The 21922-nt window shown below is 36.5% G+C and overlaps 1 protein-coding gene across 1 annotated transcript; it reads left to right on the forward strand.

Moving 5' to 3' along the window:
• On the forward strand, nt 1–3181 carry LOC131597009 (uncharacterized). Its single transcript, XM_058869731.1, has 2 exons — nt 1–453; nt 3029–3181. Exons 1-2 carry the CDS (start codon nt 1–3, stop codon nt 3179–3181), a joined length of 606 nt encoding a protein of 201 aa, XP_058725714.1.
• Nucleotides 3182–21922: the final 18741 nt, after the last annotated feature.

Genomic DNA, 21922 nt, shown 5'->3' on the forward strand with positions numbered 1-21922 from the left:
ATGGCCACTAAACTGTCTCCGACAGATTTAGAGAGTAGTCACTTGGGATATGCTAATGAAGAGGAATTCAAAGTTTTAGCCATTGACGCTTTAGTAGATACTAATTGGAGGAGTCCAATTATTAATTATCTTAGGGACCCCTCATTAAACATAGATAGGAAGACCAAGTACAGAGCTTTGTCTTATGTTTTGGTGGGAAATGAACTATTTAAGAAAACTCCTGAAGGCATTTTATTGAAGTGTTTGGGCGAAAATGAGGCATACTTGGCATTAGCTAGCGTTCATAGTAGAGCTTGTGGGGCACACCAAGAAGACCATAAAATGAAATGGTTGCTTTTCAAATATGGGATGTATTGGCCCACCATGTTAAAGGATTGTATAGAGTTCGCTAAAGGTTGTCAAGAATGTCAAATACACGCAGGAATTCAACATGCTCCTGCAAGTGAGCTTCATGTAATTATCAAACCATGGCCTTTCAGGGGTTGGGCATTAGATTTGATTGGAGAAATTTGACCTACATCATCTAAAGGTCAAAGATACATTCTCATAGGCATTGACTATTTCACCAAGTGAGTTGAAGCAGTGCCTTTAGTGAATGTGGACCAAGAAACTATCATCGAATTCATTCAAAAACAGATACTATATAGGTTTGGAATCCTTGAAAGTATAACAACAGATCAAGGATCAGTATTTACTGGTCGAAAGATGCAGGAATTTTCAAGACAAATTGGATTTAAATTATTAACGTCCACACCCTATTATGCTCAAGCCAATGAACAAGTCAAAGCAGCAAACAAAGTAATAATTGGTTTGATAAAAAAGCACGTGGGAACGAAGTCAAAGAATTGGCACAAGACGTTAGATCAAGCACTCTAGGGTTGTCGAACCTCTCCTAAAGAAGCTACGAACACTACACCTTTCCAGTTAACATTTGGACATGATGCAGTCTTAATTGTTGAAATTTACTTGCAATCAGTACGGATCCAAAGGCAAGGAGAAATTCCTGGAGACCTGTATTAGGAAATGATGATGAATGAATTGACAGAGCTAGACGAAGAAAGGTTACATGCACTAGAAGCATTAAGGAGACAGAAGGAGAGAGTAGCAAGGGCATATAACAAGAGGGTCAAATGTAAAACTTTCGTTGTAAATGATTTAGTTTGGAAAGTTATATTACCTATGAATAAAAAGAACAAAACCTTAGGAAAATGGTCTCCACATTGGGAAGGACCTTTTCGAATTTTAAAATAATTTTCAAATAATGCGTACGAGATAGAAGAATTAGCTGAGGATCGAAGGATCCTAAAAGTAAATGGGAAATATTTTAAAAAATATTAACCATTTATGCATGAAGTTAAAATCGCAACAACGTAGTAATGAAGGACTAATACTATGGCTAAAATGGCGAGGACATTCATTTAAGAATAGCAAGTTTTAAGAATAGCAAGTTCGCCAAAATGGCTTTGTCTTAAACAGGATTGCATTATAGGAAAAAAATTGAATGCAAGATAGGGAAACATAAAGGCTTTCAAGGTAGCATTAAAAGATATTATAATCAAACCCATAATACATCATCATGTAAATACTACAAAATACCATGAGAGCACTAAAAAATATTATAACAAAACCCTACAGGATGTCTTCAAATATTTAGAAGATACAATTCACTTAAGTTCAACTTCAGGCCACATTCAACCTCAAGGACATCAGATAACCCGGCTGCGTACATCTTTCTGATTACGCCTAGTCGAGTAAAGATGTATGACAAAAGTCTTCCATAAGGAATATAGAAGGTTTTGCCCTTGCGTGAACTCTTGATTTCTTCTTTGAGATAGTTGAAGATGGCAAGGGGTATATTAATTTTCTTCCTGAGAAGAAGGAAGTACACAAACTGGAGATCTTCTAACATTATGGTTTTCTGATTCTCTACTCTTGGGCGGAAGTTTCCCACCAGAAGTTGATGCCAAATCCTTCCTAAGAAAGAAGTGAATGAACTATTAGGGTTGGTGAATATCCTTTTCAAGACATATAAATGAAGATATTGCCATAATCTTCAACCAGAACCCCGTTATCTTCATATTTCATCATTCTTGAAATGAGCTTCAGAGAGAGGGTGACGAAAGAACCAAATATGTCGGAACAAATGACATGACTACCTTCCCTGACTTGTTGGATAGATGCATTCATCCAGAATTTGGCAAGTACGACAGGTTTGGTGGGTCCATCTAAAATGGTTAAGTAGTGTTCTAAGTTCTGGATGGCAAACATGTTGGGAAGATCAATCCCATACTCATCCAAATCATCAGGAGATATGATTCTTTCTTTGAGAACAGGGGAGTGATTTCGTTGTGGTAGGAAGACATGTTATGAGAAGAAGACATGTTGAGATAGAACAATATGTGAGAAAGATTGAGGGTTTATATAGTGGTAACCCACATTGGGGTTGGTTACGCCTTGTAACATTAGTGGGCCACATGTTGTTTCTCTGTGAGGAAGATGTGAAGTTCGTCGCTTGCGTGTCTTGGAAGTTGAAACGTAATCATTCCGTTACTGGCTTACGCACGATTTGAGGAGACGTTTTGGAAAAAGTAAGTCATAATTAGCTGACAATTATGGGCCTATGGGTCTTTGAAAGGTCTGGTTGAAATCTAGTGACAACAAGAAATAGACCCATTTCTATATTGAGTTGAAGTCTGAACGTCAGCTTTCATTTCTATATGTGTTTGTAATATAGAGATAGTTATCATAGCTAATATTGGTGAATGCATTGAAAAATTAAATGATTCACCAAAATAGGCATTATCAGTATTACATTCTGAGAAAATAACCAAGCAAAAGATATGTTCATCATTACATTCGAACACAGAGAAGTAAATGAGTTGAAATTGTTTTAAAGCTATTACAATTACAATTCATTAATAATTAAAGTCATCAGGAAGGTTGGTCTTCAATTAAGAATACTGGAAAGCAGTTACAGACAAGCATCGTTTGACCATGCCTTGCTGTTTCTTCAACTATTCGATTTTAGACTCCATTTTCCGGGCTTCTTCGACGTGTCGAATGCCAGTTTAAATTTCTACAATTAAGTCCTGGCTATCGAGTTTGCGGATTTCGTCCTGACGATTCTTTGCAATTTGTATCTTTTGTTGAAGTGAAGATATCTCCTGCTTCCAGGATTTAATGTTTTCCTCACAAGTGTTATATTCTTCCTGATACCTCGAGTGTTGGGCTTCCATAGCTTCAATTCAAGCGTTAGAAGCGTCAGCAGCAGTCCAGGACGAAGCTTGTTCATTTTCTTTTCCAGCAAGTTTCTTTGAGAGTTCCTGTGTTTCGGAGTTGATCTGATTGGAGTTGATCGATCAGGAATCCCACAGAAATTAATACTTGAGAGACTTCGTTGGAAACACTCAACATATCTACTTTCTTCAATAAACTTTTGAGATCGTAGCAGAGGTTGACGTTATCATTCACAGCTTGGATAAGGTCAATTTCGAAGGTTCTTTGCCTAATTTGTTGAAGAAGGCTCTGGTTGGTTGGTTCTTCAGTTTTTCCCCCTGAAGCAGTTGAAGAAGCCCCATCCTTTTCAAACAAACCACTTCTTGCCTTGAGAATCGCTTTGAGATATCTACCAGGGTTCATAGCTTTGAGTTTGTCTAGTTTAGTCTGTGATGGGATTTTAGAAATAGTAGTCGAAGTGTTGGTTGGTTGCACAATTATTCCAAAAGGTTGGTACGAACTTCCCGTCTCTTTTGGTTTGTTTGAGGTTTCATTTGAAGGTCCATCTTCGACCATAACTTCTTCTTCATCATCACCTTTGGAGTTCTCACTAGCTTCTTCATTTGGAGATAAAGCAATGTTATCCTCCATTTCGAGATCTTGATTATGAGGAGGGATTTCTGGTGAAGAGCCTTCTGGGAGTGTTTGTTGAATAGGCTCCAGCCCTATACCATGATTGAACATGTCGTCACTTTCAGTATCAGAACCCGTAGCTGGTATTGGAATTGGTTGGGTCGGAAGCGTTCTTGCCTGTTCCGGAATGGTAAAAGCGAAACCACTTGGTTCGCTATTGGACCCTTCGAGAGACCCCTTGATAAGTGCATCAGGGAGTGATTGAGAATTCAAGCTGACAGGCTTGTGAAGTTGTAAAGTCTATGTGGTGGTACCAATAGCATCATCCTGTACAGGTAAACAATAAGAGTTACGAACATAATAAGAATCAAGAAATATCATGTGAGTAGGAACGCACTATTTACCTTAGGAACAACATTATCTGGGCTTGAATTATGGCTCTCAGTCCCAGCGACCTTTGTGGGTTGTTCCTCAGTCACTTTTTGACTATCTGAGGTCCCAAGCTTCGAAGTCCCAAAAGTCTTTTCTTTTGCTTGAGGAAGAGTGATTTTTGCTCTTTTTTTCTTAATGATTCTGTGGTGTGGAGGAGATTTGTCTTCAGGATCATATTCTATTTGAATGTTGGCTGCAGTGGCTTTCCTTTTTGGAGTTGTGGGAGGTTTTCGAGTATTCTACGAAAAAGAACAAAAAAATACTAGGCTATTACTAAAAGAAATTCTAAAGCCATAGTAGATCAATATTCAAGTACCTACCACGGATTTGGGTTTACTGGTATTTGCATCTTTGCTGGATTTCTTCCCTGTCGAAGCAACTGTGGATCTCTTGGCAGCATCGTCTTTGTTGACTTGTTTGCGAGATACAGCTGTAGTTAAAAAAAAAGAAAAAAAAGGAAAAGAAAACAGGTAAGTAAAGATAGTGAGTCTAAAGAATAAGAAATGTGCATAATTGAAAGACTCACGCGCTCCACAGCTTCGAGTATTGGAGTTAGAACAGAAACGTGTTCAAGCCCAATATGAAGATGCCCTTTGAAATTTTGTAAGGTATGCTTAGTCGGAACCACTCTCTGGGCACGTTTTTTAGACTCTTCGCGAAGTTGTTCTTAATATCCCCACAAGCAAACTAGTCTGGAAATGGAGGGCTAAAAGCCACACTAAAATCAGCACTAGGTAGTCGAGGGAATTTTGGAGGATACATGTTGAAAGCTTTCTTATAACATTGTTCGAGAAGAACATACGAAGGCAGTTTCAGACTATCCAATTTTTTAGAAAACTTTTCGTGTAACGTGAATGCTGCCTCATGAATGGTTCGACTATGATTGTAACACCCTTCTAAACCCCGCGACAATTTAAATAAATAATTAGAGTAAAAATATAAACACAAGGGTGCCACAATTATTTAAAATAGATAATCCAACCATGGTCAAAGTCATGCTTCATTAGGAAACGGTTCACCAAAACAAAATCATGTTTATCAAAGCGGAATAAGAAACATCGTCAAATACAACCAAATGGAAACACATTCATCACCAAATAAAATGGAGTAATCTCATAAAACTCTAAAACTATGGTTCCCCAGTGTTACAAGATCAGAGCATGACCGACACGACCCAACATAAACATATAAACTCTACGAGTCATCCTCACCAAGCACTAATGCCGCTACTCCTTAATCTGAAAATGACAACATGTAAGGGTGAGTCTCATTCTCAATTAGTAAATATAATGCAATTCATAAGCATCAAGCATCATAATATACCGTTCACCCAACTATACATATTCAGATTCACATCTATTATTCATCAATTCGTACAATAATATATTACAACACATAACACAAAAATCCATACAATCACGAAATGACAAAATGCATATGACACAACTGACACTATGCATGTGGTACTAATAAACCGTGGAATCAATCCACCTGATCAATCTACGCCTCATCGAGATACGGCCCACCGACACAAATTCCGTACAATGGGAATTATGTCTACCATCGATCCAAACATCCCCGGGATCCATCACCGAATGCATATGAATGAATGAAACACACATAGCATACTTAAAAACATCACCGAATCACGATGACCAACTCATCTCAACACCACATCACCGAATAAGTATGTACATGTTTTCAACATCATTCAAATAGTCATGCATTCATCATAATCATAATAATAATCACAATCAATTCATCACCACATCAAATAAATTGTCACACCTATCTCATATGCACACAATATTCAATTCTCATCAAGTAATTAAATCGAGTTTTAAAGAAATAAGTCGGCCACTGCCCATATTCATCATTCATCAAATAAAACATTTAATTACTTGCACAACGCCCAAAACGGCACTAAGAAAGGAATCACGGATCAAAAGATACATTATTTTAAAGTTTTAGAAAAATCCCCGCACAGCAAGGTTCATTTAGCGACGCGAGGCAGAAGCGAATTCCCTCAGACCTCCGCTCAGCAGACCTCTAGCGATGTTAGACAGAAGCTAACCAGGTCAGGACCTCCGCTCAGCGGACCCACCTCCTCTCAGCGGACCTGCGATTCTACCAATTCTCAGGTCTGCGACAGACCTGCGATTTCACACCCTTTTCACCCAAAAACGATTCCAGACATCATATACAGGTATACAAACATCTAATTTATGATCATACATCATCATACTTCAATAATAACACATTATAACCATCAATCATACAATTTCATCAATTCAATCAAACTCATAACACCCTAACCTAACAATCCCAATATCTAATTGGACCAAAGCATACATCAATCTACCTATTACCTAAGACCACATAAGAGATACTAAAAGGTAGAGTCCCCCCTTACCTCGATGAATTTCTTGAATGCTCTTCTTCTGTTTCACGTTCTTGCTTCTTTCTCTTCTCTTGCCCTTTTCACGTGTTCTTCCTTTTCTCCCCAAATGGCTCTTTTCTTATTTTATGAAAAATAAAATAAAATGAACACCACTTAGTTAAAAGGCTTAACCAAAATAGCACCCCTCTTTTACTAACATCACACCATAAGCCCAATAGCTCTTATTCCATAGCTTTCCAATTAAATCCAAATTAAAATACTAAAATTCCAATTATTTAATTTAAATCCAAATTAAATTAATAAACTGAAATTATGGGGTGTTACAACTCTCCCCCACTAAAAGAGTTTTCGTCCTCGAAAACATACCTTAGACGAAAAGTTCCGGGTTGGAGTCCTTCATCCGGCTCTCTAACTCCCATGTAATATTCCCATCGGCTGGCCCTCCCCAAACCACTTTCACAGTTGCTATCTCTTTACCTCGCAATTGCTTCACTTTACGATCTTCAATCCTCATAGGTAATGTCTCTACAGTCAGATTATCTCGCACGTGTATATCATCTACCTGAATCTCATGAGACGGATCTGCAATGTATTTCCTCAACTGGGATACATGGAATACATCATGCAAATTAGCGAGTGCAGGCGGTAAAGCAATTTGATAAGCAACCTTTACAATCCTCTTAGTAATCTGAAATGGACCAATGAAATGCGGAGTTAACTTCTTCGACTTCAAGGCTCTCCCAATGCCAGTCATCGGAGTAACTCGCATGAATACATGATCTCCTTCCTTAAATTCAATATCCTTCTTTCTTTTGTCATGGTAACTCTTCTGACGACTCTGAGAAGCTTTCATCTTCTCCTGAATCATCTTGATCTTTTCTATAGTTTGTTGCACAATCTCTGGTTCAACCACCGCATTTTCTCTAGATTCGTACCAATACAACAGCGTTCTACATCTCCTACCATACAATGCCTCAAATGGAGCCATACCAATACTCGAATGACAACTATTGTTGTAGGTGAACTCAATCAAAGGTAAGTAACTAAGATAGAATCACAATTCTTGATAGTTCTAGGTAACCCAAATACAAAGTCCATAGAAATTCCATCCCACTTCCAATCCGGAACAAACAACGGTTCCATCAATCTAGACGATTTCTGATGCTCAATTTTTGACTTTTGACAAATTAAGCAAGCATAAACAAACTCAGCAATTTCCTTCTTTATTCCAGGCCACCAAAACAACTTCTTCAAATCGTGATACATCTTGGTAGCACCAGGATGAATACTCAATCTACTTCGGTGTCCTTCTTCCAGAATACTCTTCCTGATCTCAGCAACATCGGGTACACACACTCGGTCTCCGAACCTCATAACGCCATTCTCGTCAATTCGGAATTCACCTCGTCGACCTTGGTTAATCAATGTCAACTTATCTACCAAACCAACGTCAGATTTCTGTCCATTTCAAATTTCCTCAAGAATAGTATTAGTTAACTTCAACATCCCTAGCTTAACACTATTAGAAGTACTTTCACATACTAAACTCAAATCTCTGAATTGCTCAATTAAATCCAATTCTTGCACCATTAGCATAGACATATGCAATGACTTCCTACTCGATGCATTAGCAACAACGTTTGCTTTACCAGGAGGGTAATTCAAACCGAAATCATAGTCCTTTAGAAATTCTAACCATCTTCTCTGCCTCATATTAAGTTCCTTTTGATCGAAGAGATACTTCAGACTCTTATGAACGCTGAATACCTCAAATCGAGAACCAAAAAGATAATGTCTCCACAGCTTCAACACAAATACCACAGCCGCCAATTCCAAATCATGAGTTAGGTAATTCCTTTCATGAATTTTCAACTGTCTTGAAGCATAAGCTACTACCTGCTTGTCTTGCATCAAAACACCACCTAAACCCATCAGTGAAGTATCACAGTACACATTGAAAGACTTCACTAGATTAGGCAAAATTAAGATCGGAGCACTTGTCAATATCTTCTTCAATTCTTGAAAACCTTTTTCACATTATGAATCCCATACAAATACTTGTTGTAACACGGTGGGAGAACTGACTTTTTGAAAATGTTGCGGATAGCAAGAGTCGCCGCTGACTTTTATTTTATCCAACTAGGAAAGGCAAAAAGAACATGAAAGACCTTTGAAAGATTTTGAGTTCGGGGGGTAGGTTATACAAAGGGAAGGTGTAAGCACCCTTTGTATCCATGGTTATCCATGGGCTCTTAATTGCTTAGCTCACTTTTATTTTCAAAATGTTTGAAGTGTAGTGTGTGAATAGGAAAAGAATTTGTTTAAGGACTTTAGCTTGTAAATAAGCGTAGCCTTTTTGAAATTGATTTTGAAAAGAAGTGGGAAAAAGAGTTTTGAATTTGAAAAGAGTAAGCAATCAAGAGCACCTACCCTAAGTTAGAAAAATTGTTCTTTTAGCTTTTCGGTTTGAAAAGGCTATCCATACCATAAGAGGGTAGGTAGTCTTTGCATTGGATGTAAAGGGTCATCGAGGAAGTATCGTTCTCCATAAAACTATCCCTACCATATAGATGGGTAGGTAGTCTCAGGGAAGGCTAAAATAGTCATTTAGGCAACAGGCGAGGATACCTTAGCAATTGGGACAATCATCATTTACCGAGGCAACTTCGAGGGACAAGATAACTTTTCTGTTAAGGCAACTTCGAAGGGACTATGATCTTATGATGATGATAATGAACGGAACGCAACATTTGTTTTGCTTTAGGTATCCTCGGAATCGAGGGACTTGATTATTTTTCACACATAAAGGCAACAGACAACAAGGCAACAAGAAGGGTTACCCTAAAGGTATGTGTGTGTGTGTCACAATCATGTGGTTAAATTCAGATATATTTATCTTATAATTTAGGCAAACTAAATTTATTAGCAGACTTGCACTCCCTAGGAATACTAACCACGCAGAAAAAATAAAGGCAGAATTAAAAGTTCCTACGCTATTACAATAAACACCTGTGGGCAGAAAAATAAAGGCAGGAAAATAAAATCCTAAATTTATTACAATAAACACCTGCAGAGGCAAAATAATAGAAACCCTAAGCTATTACAAGGCTTGGGGGCAGATACAAAAATTAGGCAAATGAATAAAATAAACATAATAAAAAGAAAACCCCAAATGGGGAACAAGTTAACCATAGTTAATAGAATAAATAAGGCAAGGCAAAAAAGCGAATGAAAATAAAAAGGCAAAAAATAAAGGAAAATTAAAAGGTTTTTGAAAACAACAGGACGAATCCTGATTTTAAAATATTTTTAACAAAAAAGGGTTAGTAAAAACAGTGATGGTCATGATGAAAAATAGTTAGCCAAAAATAAAATCAAGGTTTGAAAACATAAAAATAATTAATTAACCTAAAATTAAATTAATTAGCCTAAAAATAATTATTAGCCTAAAAATAAATTTATTAGCCTAAAATAATTATTAGCCTAAAAATAAATTAATTAGCCTAAAAATAAATTAATTAGCCTAAAAATAATTATTAGCCTAAAAATAAAGAATGTTATAAAATCCTAACCCTAATTCATGAAAATGGACAACATCTACCTATTATATATTTTAGGGTTAATGGTTAAAAAAGAGATTTTACCAAGGTTTTCAAGGGCAATGAAGCAAACAAATAAGTGTAAGGAAGAATTGACACCCGCTCCCTTTGGCCAAAGGAGATACCTGCAAAAATAAAATAATAATAAGAATAAGAATATTAGTAATAGTAATAATAATAACACAAGAAAAGAATTGGGGTTTAACAAATTAAATTATGGACAAAATTACTAATAACCTTTATTTGGCCAAATACCAAAAGGTTTTTGGCCAAATACCAAAAGGTTTTTAGCCAAATATGAATAACCTTGATTTGGCCAAATACCAAAAGGTTTTTGGCCAAAAAAGCAATTGGGGTACCATTCACTTGGTCAATTCATAGAAAACCTGTTCATAAACCAACGCAATGTTACGGTTAAGAAAACAAATGGAAAAATAGAAAAGTGATTAAAATAAAATAAAAAATATATAAAAACCTGATTATATATCAAATAAAATAAGAACACGAAACTACCATTTTTTTTAGATTTTTTTGAAAATATGAAAATAGAAATTAAATCAAATAAAATAAAAAAAAGAGGAATTTGGAATTTTGAGGGTCGAAATCCTTTAGAATTCTACTCTAAAAGAGCATTGTTCTACGACTTTTTTCTAAACTTCTGGAAAAAATTCGGAGCAAATCGAAACAGTAGTTTCAGAATTCAACTGATAGGCTGGAAAATTTATTACTGTGCTGCAACCGGAATTGCAACCCTGAAGAAGGAGAGAGTCAGAATAAGGGTTAGAATTGTTAGTCCCTAATGTATAAAAAATATTAGTATTTATAAGAAAAATACTAGGTTAAAAAACAATGGGCTTGGACTCTAAAAAAGATTTAATCAGTAATAAAAATAAAATTCTAATAACTATTAATTATAATACTAAATAATAATAACAGCTAACTAACTATAATATAATTAGAAATAAAAATAAAAATATAAAACTAATAATAACTGAATTAAAACTATAATAATAATAATAATAATAATAATAATAATAATAATAATAATAATAATAATAATAATAATAATAAAACATCTATCTCATATAATATTTCTAAATCTTTAATATATTACAAATAACAAAACTATTGCTTAAAATAAAAAAACTTCTAAAAACGATATATATTTTTTGTAATTTTTGAATATATTTTTCTAAAAGGAATATAAAAATTAAGATTTAAAGAAAAAAGATGTTTTAAACTTCCTGATAAAAAAGAAGAAAATTATATAACTAAAGAAGTTAAAAAATAATAAAAAATGGAAAAAAAGTTAGAAAATAAAATAAAGGTTAGAAGTAAGATTTGAACCCGAGACCTTTCGGTCGTGCGTCTTTTGCCCTCAAATTCTTACCGATTGCGCTACGTCAATTATTTGAAATAAAATGACATAGACAATTATAAGAAGGCAAATTTTGGGGTATGACAGCTGCCCCTGTTCAATCTTCTTAAACCTAAGGATGCAAAGTGGTTTGTATACCAATCGGTATTTGAAGGTGGAAGAGGATTGAACACTAGAATATCCAGAAATTTGCCCTTGATGATGCAGGGACTTTTTACCGGAGATGGGCTTAAAGATGCCATCCAGATGTTGGCATGAGGATGTGTGAGATGGGCTTAAAGATGCCATCTGGTTTTGATAATATGAGAGTCAGAATGAGTCGTACGTTAGACTGTATCTGAAAAGATATACTTAGGATAAGTCGTACGTTAGACTGAATCCACTGTATTGATAAATGCCAAAGTAATTCGTACGTTAGGCTGTACTTTAAGAAGATTCATATGTTAGACTAGGTCCAATTGCATCGATAGATGTCTGGAAAGTCGTACGTTAGGCTGTAGGATGGGTCGTACGTTAGACCAAATCCAATTTGCATTAATAAATGTCTGGATAAGTAAGTCGTACGTTAGGATGTACTTTAGGACGAGTCATACGTTAGACTGGGTCCGATTGCATTGATAAACGTCTGGAAAAGCCGTACGTTAGGCTGTAGGATAGGTCGTACGTTAGACCAGGTCCCCTGTGTTGAGGTGTCAGAATACACCATACGTCAGGTTGTATCCTAGGATGGGTCGTACGCTAGAATGAATCCTTTGTATTGAGAATTACTAGAATGAGCCGTACGTTAGGCTGTATCTGAGCTCGATGTATTGAGAAGTGTTTATTGGAGGTTGATCGTGTCAGCACCGTTCGTAGTAACTGAATTAGATCTTGGAAAGATGATCATGTTTATACCGTTCGTGGTGATAGAATTAGATCTTTGAATGTTGGTTGTGTCAGCATCGTTCGTAGTAACTGAATTAGACCTTGGAAGGATGATCATGTCTACATCGTTCGTGGTGATAGAATTAGATCTTTGAATGTTGGTCGTGTCAGCACCGTTCGTAGTAACTGAACTAGATCTTGGAAAGATGATGGTGTCTACCCCGTTCGTGATGATAGAATTATATCTTGGATCGTCGATCATCTCAGTACTGTGTATAGTAACTGATTTAGATCTCAGAATGTTGATCGTCTCATCACCTTGTGGGGTAACCAATTTAGATCTTGGAATGATCGTCTCCATCTTTTGTATTGATGAATTTAGATCTTGGATTGTTGATCGTCTCGGCACCTTGTGGGGTCACCAATTTAGATCTTGTAATGTCGATCATCTCCATCGTTTGTATTGATGAATTTAGATCTTGGATTGTTGATCGTCTCGGCACCTTGTGGGGTCACCAATTTAGATCTTGTAATGTCGATCGTCTCCATCGTTTGTATTGATGAATTTAGATCTTGGGTTGTTGATTGTAATAGCCCGTTTTTTTAGTATTTATTTTATTATAATATTTTATACTCTTTGGTGTGTTAAATTAATTATTTAAGCGTTATGAGATTTAATTATTAATTTAATTAATTAAACTTGAGTGCATTTGTGTTTAGTAGAATTAATTAAGTTATTTGAGAGTTAGATTAATTGGGCCTATTTATTGGAGTGATAAGCAATTAGGGGGGGTGTTATTAATTTTAAAGCCCAATATAATAAATAAAGATAGTAAGAGAGGAAATAGGAGGTAGAAACATCATTGTCATTTTCTGGTTTTCAAGAATAGAAGTGGAGGAGAGGAACAAGAAGAGGAAATCTAGGGTTTTGGAGGAGAAATCAAGAGGTAAGGGGGAGAATCCCTAATCATTGTGGGTTAGTATAATGGGGTAATTGTTAGATATGCATTTTATAATTGTTCATAGTTAAATCTGGTAAAGTATGTGTTTAATTTCTTTTTAGCATACTGAAATCTGTGGAAAGTTTGGAATGGAAAACAAGATTAAATACTGGAACTAGTACCCTGTGTTCACATATATTTCCTTTCAAGAAACGAAATGAGAGTGGGGCATTGAGGGGGACACCGAATGACGTCCTCCCATGGCAATGATGACGGACGGTAGCTGCTGGCTGGCCATCACATTATGCTATGCATTGTTCACTTTCTTTTGCTTCATTTGATTATTTCATTTGGCTGTATGTTTTGGGTCAATTCCAAGAATCATCATGACATTTAAGTGCTGGAAAACAGTGTGTCTTATGCCATTGAACCGTGAGCCACCAGCATTTATTTAACTGCCCGCTCCTGTTGCTTTCTTGGACTATAGAAAATGTGGATTCATATCATCCTAGTATATATTTACTTTATTTCCTTTATTAATTAATTGGCTGCTGATGTGTGTCTTAGTCAACCATAAACATGATCCCCTATTATATTTGAATGCTGGAAAACGCTACTGTGTGGCTACCTTGGCCAATTGGAAGCATGAGCCGTGAATTCCTCTTATAGGATAATAGAAACCACATTGTAGCTGTTTACTTGGCCAAAAGAAATGTGCCCTGTTCACTACATCATCTCCTTTTAATTGTTACTTGGCTAATGATTTTCTGTTGCTACATGCCAAAACGTGAGGAGTATATAAACTAATTGTTATTCAATTTAGAAAAGTGAACTACCTTCACGCTTATTGATGAAAAAAATGTGAGGAATATATATATAAATTAATTGGTAAATGAATATATTTCTATGATTGTTTTAAGGTTGAATCTTCTATAAATAGTTAGATAGCATAATTCTAATGGCTTGTTAGTTTATTATTAAAAGAGTAAATCCTATATAATTAAGAAATTATGAGTTAACATGTAATAGTATTAATGACTAGTATTAATTAAAATGGTGGATTTGAAATTGTGTGTCGACTATTATATGTGAATAATGCTTATGTGATGAGAATGTGGTGTACAATATGGTGGATAATTCATAGAGTGGATTATTGTGATATGCTAAATATTAAGATGGTAGAGATGATCTTAATTGCATATGTTTGTTAACATTGTACATACATTCATATCATGGTGTGCCTTGAAACAAAGGTGGTTTCCTTTGAAACAAAAGCGAGGCTTAGATTCTAAAGTGAATCGGAGGCGGTAAACTATATGTTTACGTTTGGTGGGCTTTGGTCTTATCCGGATCGGAAGCGTGGCTTGGATTCTAGATAATGAATCGGAAAGCGGTGAAACCTTGGGTTCACAATTCGGTAGCACATGCATAGCGTCACATATCTTGCATTGAGTCACATTAAATTATGCGATAATTGAGTATGTGAAGTTGATGTAGTTGTGATATGTGTATGAGTTTGATAATTGAAACGAGTGAAGTTTGAATACATATTTTATAAAATGTGTGAATATGTAATAACTATGATTGTGTACTTAATTGGGAATATAATAGTAGAATTGAAATATTATACTATTAAAGCTTATTGTATACCCGATAATATGTGAAATATTGGTTGATTACTATTATCTATATGGTTTTTACATAGTATGACTAATTACTTGAAGTGTTGATTTAACCATTATATTCTGTTATACTTTCTTCATAATGGTCCGTATTCTCACCCTTCTGTTTTAATGTTGCCCTCGTTTGACGACATGCAGGTTCTGGAGTTTAGTAGCTCGTGCGGGACTTAGCCGGAGGTTTTTCCTTGGTTATTGGAGACTAGGTAGTGAGTCGATGCTCTGGTCATGTAACACTGGGTAGACTAGGTGTATTGAACTCATGTTATAATTGCGTATGTATTATGCTATGACATGTGAACTTATTTATCGGTTACATGTCATTTTGAGAGGCTTATGAGCCAAACCTTTTGATTATACTTTATGTTAAATTGAGACTATTAGTCGATGTATGATCATGGTATGGGACATGAATCATTATGAATCACATGAGTATCATATTTCCGCTGTGAATGCATATCCAGGTTAAATTGTGATTTTATATTGAGTGTTATTAAAATGACAAGGTGTATTGTGTTGTGTAGATAACTGTTGTCAGTTTTTTTAAGGTTTTTAGTTCTTCTAAAAGCATCGATGTGACGCCCTTTTGATTTATATGCATGCTATTCTCTGATTTTATGTTAAATATTTTGGCGTATAAAAAGGGGTGTTACATTGATCGTCTCGCACCTTGTGGGGTCACCAATTTAGATCTTGTAATGTCGATCGTCTCAGCACCTTATGTAGTAACTGATTTAGATCTTAAGAAAATGATTATCTCTGAACTATCTCTGGAGAATACCTGGAACTAAGTATCAGAATTAAATCTTGGTCTTGATTATCTTTGAACTATATCTGGAGAATACCCAGAACTAAGTATCAAAATTAAATCTTGGTCTTGACTATCTCTGAACTATCTATGGAGATACCCGAAACTAAGTATCAGAATGAAATCATTGTCTTGATTATCTCTGAACTATCTCTGGAGAATACCCGGAACTAAGTATCAGAACTAAATCATTGTCTTGATTATCTCTGAACTATCTCTGGAGAATACCCAGAACTAAGTATCAGAACTAAATCTCTGTCTTGATTATCTCTGAACTATCTCTGGAAGATATCCAAAATTAAGTGTCAGAACTAAATCTCTGTCTTGATTATCTCTGAACTATCTTTGGAAGATATCCAAAACTAAATCTCTGTCTTGAATGAGTTTCAGAATTAAATCGTTGACTTGATTATCTCTGCACTATATCTAGAAGATAATGTTCATTTAATTTGTAGGAATAGACTGAAAAAGCAACATTAGTTTTATGCAATGTCGTGATGCATATATTGTAATGTTTATTTTTTGACATGAATGAGAATGTTATGCATATGCCATGAGGCATATGATGCAAAATGTTGTTAATGATGATAGTAGATTGTAGTATCGTCTGGTGGGAAAATAAATCCCTGACTGTTGTGGAGAATACCGAGTACAAGTCTTCCGTTTTAGTAGGAACTCCCGCTTCACGCTTGAGGATGCTCATCTGGGGATTTTTTATTTCTGCTTGGGGATGAGAGCCATTTTAATGATTGATCTTGATGTACCCTGACTGGGGATAAGGGAAATAAATAAACCATGTTGGAGGAGGGATTGAACACATCTACTTGAAGATTACTTTGTGGGGATATGATCATGTGACACTGGCTCTGTGGGAAGGCATGGATGCCTTGAACATTGCCCCTAGTGTTTATAGTGACTCCCATTCCTGGGCTTGTGTTGCTTGAGGCACCAATGAGTATTGGTCGACGTGTCAACTGGACTTGCCTAGATTTGCCCCTGCTAGTAGAGATTTTGGAAAGATTTGCCTCGCGAGGAATTTTATGAGATGTGTACTATGGGTGACATGCCCCTAGTAATCATAAACTGAGGATGATGCCCCTGACTGATTGAGAGGTAGCTTCAGACCCACTTAGGTGCATGCCCCTGGTTGTTTGGCATTCTTGAGAGATTCTTGGAATCTTGACTTAATTGTCCCAGATTGATTGGACAAAGCATGTCATGCCCCTTGTATACATTGCTTCTGGAGTGATCTTGTCTGTCGGGGGAACTGTTAGTCATTAGCCGTACCCTGTGCAGATTCTTCCTGTTGCTGACATTTGAAATTATGTAGCAGAATATGTTTAATAATGAATTCAGGAGATGCAATGCATATGTCTGTCTTAAGTTTTTTTGAAAAATATTAAAACAGGAGATATAAAAGCGTGATATTTATAAAAACGCGATGTTTGTAAAAACGAAATATCAACTCAGCATTTTTTGGTAAACCTTAAGGAGTCAGGATACCTTTTTGGTGACAGTATGCTTTCGAACTTACCATGCTTCAGTTAGGACTTTCAAGGGTTGTAACGTGGCTTGGTTCACGGTTTAAGAAACCAAGGATAATGGCTCAAAGTTTATTTGTACTCATCATAATCTTCGTGATGTTCTTCGATCCTATGCTCAATTAACTTTGCATTTAAGTCCTAGCAGAGCTTGAAGTCATAACATTGACATTTGATGATGGTTGATGCACCAGAAGTTTATTTGGACATGCAGTCGTCCTTTTTTGTAATTCTTTTTCTCTTTTGTCGAGGATTTGTAGTGACCTCTTTTTTTGACTTTGTTATCCCTAACTTTTGCATGAACTGTTTATTTTGAGATTACAGTCAGCGGGATGTTTCACTTTTTGATAAGTCTCCTTCACAGGTTTTGACTTAACAGTTTTTTTTCTTTTTTTTGTGGATATTGACTGCCTGACTTAATGGTTGCGGGAACCCATCATTGTTTGGTGTAAACAACAGCTAGTATAATTAAGTTAACTGAGTAACTACCCTGCCCCAGGTTATGATTAAAGGTTTAATTTACACGTGAAAGAAAACTCCTACTTCTTAGGCTCAAAGGGGTTGACGAGGGATTAACATCCTTATATCTCCACTGTTTAGGAATTGAAATAATGCCTGTACATCTTCAGCATAGTCTGTTCAAAAGCATATTGTATGAAGTTGCGGTATCATTTTCGTCATCCTCCCTCAAAAGGCATACAGCTTTAGCAGGAGTCGAGTATCACAAAACAAAGACAAAGTAAAGACACAGTTCAAATGAGTGATAGCGAAATGATTAATTCAAGACAAACATATGCAATGCACTGATGATGATTATTACAACAGATAATGTCTATCATGAGTCAAATGTTTAAACAAACAGGAAAGAAAAATGCAAATGAAAGCAAAGCTAATGACCCAATAATCCATCCTTCTAGACATCAGTAAGACTTGTCATGATTAGGCATGAGAGCAATGATCGCCATAGGGATCTTAAGAGGGTTGAATTTAATTTCCCCATCATCGATCATGTCTTGAATCTTATTCTTCAACGTCCATCAATTGTTAGCGTCATGTCCAGGACTGTTGGAATGGTACGCGCACCTCGCATTAGGTTTATAGCCAGGAGCGGAGGTGTTAGGATTCTTAAGAGGATCCCTCAGAATATTCAATTCGATCTTCAACAGATGTTGTAATGCTTGAGCCGACGACATATTGATTTTGGAGAATTGACGCTTAGGTACGTCTGCCTTTCGTCGTTATTATAGTGTCGGTGTAAAGATCAAAACTGCCCCAACAGATTGGTTGCGTTGATTACGACCTTTCTGGTTGTGCACAACATCAGTCATATGAGGCTCCTCAGGTGAGTTGAAGTCAATGATCTTATCATCAATTAAGTCTTGAATCCTATGCTTTAATGGTCCACAATCTTCAGTATCATGACCAGGACTGTTCGAATGATAAGCACATCTTGCATTATACTTGTACCCAGGAGCAGGATTGGCAGGAACTGAATATGGAGGCAATAGGGTTATCAAGTTCTGATTGAGCAGTTGTTGCAGAACTTGAGACAGCAACATGTGCAACGGAGTAAATGATCGCTTAGGTTTGGATTTCCAATTATGTTGATTCTTCTCCTTCTTGATCAGAAGCTCCTTCAATTCTTCTTGCCCCTTGGCCAAGTTAAGGATCATCTCTTGGAACTGGTTATTCTGGGCTTGAAGATTTCTGACAGCTTGCTCGAGATTCATGATGCCGAAATAAACAGAGAGAGAAGATGAGAGACCTGTTGTGGAAACCTGTTTTGAAATGTTATGAATGCAAATGCAATGTTTTCAAGGATCTTTAAAGGATTTAGTTAGCAACATTAGAGAATGATTTAGTCGCGTCTTCGTTTGAAGAACTCTGATTCTCGGATGTTCTTCTATGGGAATCAAGCTCACCATATCTAGTGGGTCATAGCCTCTGATTCGGGATACCTCTTAATTTGAAGGTACATGGCTAGAGGAAAATAAATCCTCTTGCCCCTTGGTAGGTACTATGTCTCTGATTTGGAAGACAAATGGCCAGAGGAAAGTAAATCCTCATGCCCCTTGATTAGGAATTCAGTCCTTGATAAGAGCACCTGAAATTGTACGCTCTAAATTCCTAAGATCCTTGAAAGGGTTAGTTAACATGTGATGTTATGATGTTATGATGTCATGATGTCATACGAATGCAATGCATTAGGCAAAGTACAAGGTAATAAGGACAAGTATGCCCTACAATCAAAACCTACAAGGAAATCATGTGGTTAGATAACAAATAAGTCACAGAAGAGTCCTTGAGTTTAAAGGCTTGCATGGAGTCTGACCAGGTAACTACCCTTCCCCAAAGGTACTTCTATGGATAAGGATGAGATCAGCAACGGGTTCTACCAGTTACTCAGAATTGTCAGCCCCTTTGAAGCACCCTCGGACATGGTACATGCATACCATGCAATGATACTTTAAGAAGAAACCTATCTGAGTTGTAGTATCGGGTCGCGCCTAGGCCCTCAACATTTGTCAAGAGTAGCCCCCCCCACTACGTCCTAACGGCCAAGATGGGTTAAAGGGTAACTAAAGGTCCTTAAGCTCCGGCGCACCCAAAGGTATATACATAGACCTCCCTCATTTGAGCAAGGTGTGTATATATCTATGGAGTCCTAACTTAAGTGTGAACTTCATATTGACTCATCTCCCACATATGTGAAAGAGGTCGTCATGACTATGCCACTCCTATCTTAAGAGTACTTGAATCCGAGTATAGGATTCGTCCTTCATTTAATTCCCAATCAACCTTTAATATAAAGCAATCAAAACAAACAATTGAAAACATTTAGGTGATCCTAAACTTTAAGGTAACCCCTCTTTTATTCGAAAGCATCCCCAGCAGAGTCGCCAGTTCTGTAACACGGTGGGAGAACTGACTTTTTGAAAATTTTGCGGATAGCAAGAGTCGCCACTGTAACGCCCGGAAAATAAGTATATACTTGATTTGGACGTTTGTGACGTTTATTGGAATTGTACCGTTTTTGGAGTTGTTTCAGCCGGTATTAGTTCGGGATGGCGGACTAATATTTAATTGAAGGTTTTCATATTTTTGGTACCGGAAATATCATTAAGGTAATATTTTGCGTTTTGGGGCGTTTGAACGATATTTGAGCGTAGGGGCATTTTGGTCATTTCCGCGGGATAGATATTTTCCTTATAAGAAGGAGATATTTGTGAGAAAGGAAAGAGAATGGAAAGAAAAAGAAGAGAAAGAAAGAGAAGAGAAGAAGAAGAAGAGCAAAGGGGAAAACAAGAGAAAATGGAGGATTCTCAACCGAATCGAGTTCCGATCGTTGCTATAGCAAGGTAAGGGGGTGAATCTAATTTATCTTGGATGTATGATTCTTATAGTCTTGTTCTTGTTCTTGTCCTTGTTCTTTTCTATGTTTGGACAAAAATGGTGGATTGTGAGTTTTGTGAGTTTAGAAGTTATAAACATGATTTTGTGGTGTGTATGTGTAGTGTGATGATAGACACCTTCATTGATCCTGTTTGTTTTCCATTTCCATGGCTTGTTTGAGTTTGGAGATAAAGTTAGGTTTTGAATTAGAGTGATGAATTAACCATGAAAAGTGTGATAATAGGTTGTTTCTATGGTTTGTATGTGTTGTATTGGTGTTGTAATGATGTTTTGGAGTGGTTTTGGTGGGTATAGGGGGCCTGGAACAGTTCTGGTGCGTTCTGGTTTTTTCTGGGTTTACGCAGGTCCGCTGAGCGGAGGTGAGTCCGCTGAGCGGAGGTTCTGTTGCAGAAATTTCTCTGCCCAGGTCCGCTGAGCGGAGCTGAAGCGGATGACAGCTTTTTCTGTTTTTCCAAAACTTTGAAACTTCGTAACTCTTGAACCGTAACTCCGATTTTGTCGCCGTTCGAAGCGTCGGAAAGCTAACGCAATAACCTATATTATTATCTAATTAAATGATTCATAGGATGTAGTATCCCATTATTTTTATTAGGATCAAGTGATAAGTTGTGTAGTATGTTCAATTATCCAAACTTTGAAACCTTGTAACTTTTGATCCTTAGCTCTGTTTCGTACGCCGTTCGAAGTGTTAGGAAGCTAGTTGGATGTTCTATATGATAGTATAGGCTTGGTTAGATTGTTATTAGTTAGTTATGAGGTGTTGTTGATGAAAACACATAATTGTTTAAATGCGCGATATGATTGGTAAATAATCATAGTGCTTGGTTGTAATTGTTAATGATGTAGGATGTAGTAGTGGTTGGTTGATTTGCATAAATGGTTTTGTGAACTAGTGCATGATAAATAATGATGATGTGTTGTGTGAATGTTATCGTATTGGTACGAGGTATGTGATTAGTTGTTGATAACATGAGATCATGTTCATATGTGTTACGTATTAATGAATGTTCGTTCTT

The sequence above is a fragment of the Vicia villosa genome, linkage group LG4 (assembly GCF_029867415.1).
Source record: "Vicia villosa cultivar HV-30 ecotype Madison, WI linkage group LG4, Vvil1.0, whole genome shotgun sequence".
NCBI classification, from domain to species: Eukaryota; Viridiplantae; Streptophyta; class Magnoliopsida; order Fabales; family Fabaceae; genus Vicia; species Vicia villosa.

Coding starts and splice junctions, on each gene's coding strand:
- LOC131597009 (XM_058869731.1), top strand. CDS start 1: ATGGCCACTAAACTGTCTCCGACAGATTTAGAGAGTAGTCACTTGGGA. Junction 454..3,028: donor CTCCTGCAAGTGAGCTTCAT/GTAATTATCAAA, acceptor ATTCGATTTTAG/ACTCCATTTTCCGGGCTTCT.